General features: G+C 35.7%; 1 protein-coding gene across 1 annotated transcript in view; it reads left to right on the top strand.

Annotated features, from left to right (window-relative positions):
- Positions 1-4,675: 4,675 nt before the first annotated feature.
- The window catches only part of LOC114666807 (leukocyte immunoglobulin-like receptor subfamily A member 1), a 62,218-nt gene continuing 60,760 nt past the window's right edge, over positions 4,676-6,133 (top strand). The window contains exons 1-2 of the mRNA XM_051919753.1: positions 4,676-4,691; positions 4,952-5,230. Of these exons, the coding sequence (XP_051775713.1) occupies positions 4,676-4,691; positions 4,952-5,230 (295 nt within the window). The remainder of the gene's footprint in view (positions 4,692-4,951; positions 5,231-6,133) is intronic.

The following is a 6,133-nucleotide window of genomic DNA, read 5'->3' as shown; positions in this document are numbered from 1 at the left end:
TATACATATTTGTATATCTACATATATATACACATATATACATATATATACATATACATATTTGTATATCTACATATATATACACATATATACATATATATACATATACATATTTGTATATCTATATATATATACACATATATACTGTACATATATATACATATACATATTTGTATATCTACATATATATACACATATATACATATATATACATATACATATTTGTATATCTACATACATACACATATATCTATCTATATATATCTATCTATATACATATATATATATACATACATACATATATATATATATATGTATAGCTGATTACCCAGTGGATTCGCTCACTGAGTGCAAGAGAAAAAAATAAAATGTATGTATAAAATAAGTTTAATTGCCAAATTTATTTTTCCACAAATAAAGAGCACTTACAATAACATAGAAATCAATATAAACAACATTAACATCATTATCATATGAGAATATGAAGTAATATATAAGAAGCACATTGCATATAAATATAAATTATTAAACAGTAAAATGTTCTTCTATAATACGCTACCGTAGCTATTCGTTTGTCTGTCCAGGATTTTAAATCAGCTGTAGCTCGCAAACCGTTTCACCTATTGACTTGAAATTTGGTACACATATACTACGTCACGTCTACTATTCGCTTTCCCACACATATGAACATATATATATATATATATATATATATATATATATATATATACACATACATATACACACACATACACATATATACATATACATACATAGTGCGTTGCAACACGGGCTGTGACTGTTACATGGGAGGGAGAGGACAAATCACAGCTTCCCGCTTTCTAATCGGGCTTGTGATTGCTGCTTTGACGGATGCCCAGATCCCACAGTATTTCCCCTTAGGAGAGGCGTTAGGCAAGTGTAATTGAATAGCGGTGCTGCAAGTTATTACTCTTTTTATCTTTATTTTTTTTTATTGTAGAATCAACTCACAGTTGCGCGCACCAGTGCGTGCGTGGCGGATGCGTACGGCTGACGTTTTCATTGTCTACCACCTTCGCTAATCATTCTTGAGGCAGATTGAAGACTTAAGTGCCAGCTTAACTGAAAAATTAAAGAAAACATACTAAGTTTTAAAAAAAATCAGTTTTAACGGGAAAAGATGCCGACGAAAGAAGAGAAGTAGCGGGACGCTAGGCTGAAGAGCTGCTCATTAAGCAGCAAACGCATCAACCTCTGAGCAAACGAATGGTAAACGTACAGAGAAAGAGGATAAATACTATGAATGGTCATGTCAAGTGTATTCACTCCACGTTATCGTGCAGTGCGCTGTTACTGGTATTTTGATAAAAGAATCTGAATAACATATAAGAAGCGTATAAACTATTAAACAGTAAAACATTAACATTTAAGAAGTAAAGATACATTGAGTACTACTGTAGTGCTTTCGGGTATAGTACATTTTTTGTTTGCCCATTACATGCATAAATGTATACATGTTTTGGTGTACCTACCCAAGAACACGCGACATGACCCGGCAGTTAAAAATTTATCGCTCCAGCAATTTTAACTCTGTTACAAAGTCATCTAATATGGTATTGCAAACGGCAGCGTTTCTATAAACTCAATTTAAACTTACTGTTTACACCGTGCTTTGAAGATGCATAGTATGCGACATGTGTTTCGCCGTAATTGTGGGCTCATCAGGAGTACACAGTCACTGCACTCCGTTACGGGAATCGGTCCTCGGACGTAGAGGCGAAGCCCCTAACGTTGTGCCACGGCGTGTGGTTCGTTCATTTGACAGCATGTAGATCGGGGTAATTACATTGCAGGCATTTGTAGTCTGATTCACAATCTGATTGTATGGGTGGTTACCTACCAGGTAACGCTTGTGGTTGGTGAGCAAGTCGGCTAACTTCTGCCACGGTGCCCTCTTTCAGTTGCAAGAAGCAGATCATACAATGGTTGAAATAGTTTAATATATATAGCAAAATCACCGCGCTTCGCAGGGGCGAATATGATATTGCAAACGGCAGCGTTTCTATAAACTTAATTTAAAGTTACGGTTTATATCGTGCTTTGTTTCATATTCTTTTCCTACCTTATCAATTGTGTAATGTGTTTTTTGAACAGGTTTGATTCATGGAAGTGATCACTCCTGCTGCGTTCAGTCACTTCACGTGAGCCACTCTCTTGTGTGATGTTGCGATGTCCACGGGTTTATTTAATGTTAGCTAAGACCCGGCAGTTAAAAGTTTCTCGCTACAGCAATTTTAACTCTGTTACAAAGTGATGCAAACTCTCGTTTATACCTCGTGTCTTCTCATTAAACTTGTATCTCGCAAATATGGCATTGCAAACGGCAGCGGGAGCGTTTCTATAAAGTTAATTTAAGGTTACGGTTTACACCGTGCTTTTTTATACCTCGTGTCTTCTCATTAAACTTGTATCTCGCGAATATGGTATTGCAAACGGCAGCGGGAGCGTTTCTATAAAGTTAATTTAGACTTACGGTTTACACCGTGCTTTTTTATACCTCGTGTCTTATGAAGATGCTTGTATGCGTCACTCACTCGCTTCTTATTGTTTCGCTGCCTTGTCAATTGTGTAATGAATGTTTTCTTCAGCGCTCTTTGGGGCTCCTCCTTCTTTTCTATGTACTGAGTTCACAGTCAGTTCACGTGATTACGTGGGAGGCGTGATGACGCAACACGCAACTCAGTCTCCTACGGCCATCTTGCTGCCTTCCATTACAGTATATGGACAAAAAAGAGGTTCCAGTTATGACCATTACGCGTATAATTTTGAAATGAAACCTGCCTAACTTTTGTAAGTAAGCTGTAAGGAATGAGCCTGCCAAATTTCAGCCTTCCACCTACACGGGAAGTTGGACAATTAGTGATGAGTGAGTCAGTCAGTCAGTGAGTGAGTGAATCAGTCAGTGAGGGCTTTGCCTTTTATTATTATAGATATATATATACAGTATATAAAAACAAAAAACACTACATGGAAGTTGTTGGCTTTCTCAACATATTTGAATAAGCAAACATTACATCTTCATGCAAAGTGTCTACAGATGAAGGTCATTTACAAGTGACAAAAGATTGACATGGCATATTTATTCTCATAATCTAAAATGCAATTTTATCAGGGGTAACAATTATGTCCACTCTTTCATTTACCAACACTTCAAATCCATGAAATTAGAATCAGGAGTTCAGTATGCTGGTAGACCTTGCCTTAGTTAAGCCACACATTTTGAGGGACGGGTGTTCTCCTTTCTATATATATATATATATATATATATATATATATATATATATATATATATATATATATATATATATATATATATCTGCGGTGGGTTGGCACCCTGCCCAGGATTGGTTCCTGCCTTGTGCCCTGTGTTGGCTGGGATTGGCTCCAGCAGACCCCCGTGACCCTGTGTTTGGATTCAGCGGGTTTGAAAATGGATGAATGGATGTATATATATATAGATGTTATATTGAAGGTATCATCATACCAAGATCAAAATAGCTATCTAAGATCAATAGAACAAAGGTTGTTGATGCCTATAAGTTTGGCAAGGGACTTAAAAAGATCAACTAAATATTTGAAATTAATCATTCTACTGTAAGAAAGTGGCATAGATTTCAAAAGAATCCTAGTTTGTCAAGGCCCACAAAATTCCACCAAAGAGCTGACCATTTGATACTAAAGGAAGTCTACAAAAATCCAAAAATTTCATCATGAGTCCACCATACATTATGACATACACCAGGCCATCTGAAACAATGTGCTTTAGATAGATGAATCAAAGAAAGAGTTGTTTGGCCACTGTAAGAAGAGACACAACACACAAACCAAAGACAACATTTCAGGAGAAGTACCTCATACCAACTGTGAAGCAGGTGGTGGAAATGTCCTGGTTTGGTGTTGTTTTGCTCTCTCGGGGACTGGACTGGGCAGCTTACAATCAACGAGTCAGCAATGAATTCTGCATCATATCAAAGTGTGCTTGAGAAGAATGTGAGGCCATCTGTTCAAAAGTTGAAGTTGACGCAGAAATGGACCTTTTAATACAAAAATGATCCAAAGCACACTAGCAAATCCATCAAGGAAAACAAAAGTGGAGAGTTATGGATTGGCCAAGTCAAAGCCCTGATTTGAATCCCATTGAAATGCTGAGAATGGATTTGAAATGGACAATACATGCAAGATATTCTACAAATATCTTGCAACTGAAGGAATTTTGCATGGAGGAATGGTCAAATATTTCACCAAGTTGAGGTCAGAGACTGGTGGTCATTTAGGCAGAGTCATTTCTACTAAAGAGGACAAAACCAGCTTCTGAACCTAAGAGTGTACTTAGTTTTTCTACAGTAGACCATTACATCTATTAATATTTTTGTTGAATAAATGATTGAAAAGTCAAATATTTGTTTTGTTTTTAGTCAAGTGTATCACCTTTGTAGGCATTGTTTGCATGAAGATCTACTATTACTTGGGGTAGGTAGCACATTAAAAAATATCATTTTTGGGAGGAGAATTCCTTTACATTACAGAAATTGAAGAAAAGGTTAAAAATCTTATCAGGTAAAGGAAAGTTAATAAAAATTAGAAATGTTGAAAAACAGCCTATGCTGAACATAGGATACTAAAATTCGTCAACATGGGCGTCACTGAGAGTAGTGGCATTTTTATTAAAGAATTAGGGCTTTGAGTTAAAGTTTTGCAATTAAAATTTAATTTAAGAGTTTCAGTTTAATTTTCAAACACCTAGTACAGTGAACTGTAGAGCTTAGATGTGAAAATCAGTTGATTTTCCTTTGGTCTGGAACTAACCTTCCATAGTTGAGCTTTTCATATGCTTAAACATGTATTTTTCATGACTGCATTAGTTATGGATGCAGTTTATCACCTCTTTCTTTTCTCTTTATCTCCACAGAGCTCACCAAGCCCAAACTGACAGTCAGCCCCAGTGAAACAGTGTGGGAAGGGGATGATGTGACCCTGAGTTGTAAATCTGAGAGTAAACAGCTGGAGCAGACCAAGCTGATATACACTTTCTACAGAGAAAAGGAACCTCGGAGTCAAATAATTTTACAGGAGAACAAAATCCTATCAATTCAACAGAGCCATGCTGGGATGTACTGGTGCATGGTGGAGGCAAAGGAGAGGACAGCTGAGAGGAAAGAAAGTGACAAAGTGCAGGTGACAGTGAATGGTGAGTGCTGACATTTCCTGCTCTAAAGATCTATCTGGCTCTCTGCTAACTTATGACATTGCTGTCTCTCTTTACTGACAACCCATGCATCAAGGAGTGAAACCAGCCCCAAATTCCAAATGTCCTAAGTGTCTATACTTTAACATTTAACTATCTGATTTTAATTGGGATTAATAAAGTTTCTATCTATCTATCTATCTATCTATCTATCTATCTATCTATCTATCTATCTATCTATCTATCTATCTATCTATCTATCTATCTATCTATCTATCTATCTATCTATCTATCTATCTATCTATCTATCTATCTATCTATCTAATTGTAACTTCAAATGTAACTATCATTAATTCTCCTCAACTAAGGATTCAAAATTTCTACCTGTTTCATAGCTTAACTTTTCTTTAAATAACGTAAAATACTTAGAGCTATACTTTTGCATGAAAGGTACTATGTACTGTTATTTTCATATTTACTGTATACAGCAACATCTTGAATCTTTGACCACATTCATGGAGGGCAGAAGACTCTGTGCCAGTCCTGAGAATGTGTTGCATAAATTTATTTTTTGAGGAAGTGTTTTAATCCCTACTTTGATATCATCATCTTTTGTAATTTCATTAAGTTACCATGACCAAACTGAGTGGGCCATTTGTGTTTCTGCAATTTATTTACTAATTTATTGTTGATCATATTAATCCCTTAAAGATATTCCGAAGTGCTCACAATTGATTAGTTTGATTGTTAGGTTATGAAAATGCTAAAATAATCTTAGTTTTCTTTTAATTCTATATTCCTACTTGTTTAATAATATTCTGAATTTAACTAGAGGTTTGCCAGATAGTGGTGTGCTTAACACTGGTGACAGAATTTCTAACACAAATACACTCCTTTCTTTTATAT

This window comes from Erpetoichthys calabaricus, chromosome 16, assembly GCF_900747795.2.
Source record: "Erpetoichthys calabaricus chromosome 16, fErpCal1.3, whole genome shotgun sequence".
NCBI lineage: Eukaryota > Metazoa > Chordata > Cladistia > Polypteriformes > Polypteridae > Erpetoichthys > Erpetoichthys calabaricus.
Note: the sequence above shows the minus strand (reverse complement) of the source record. Positions and strands in the feature narration are given on the sequence as shown.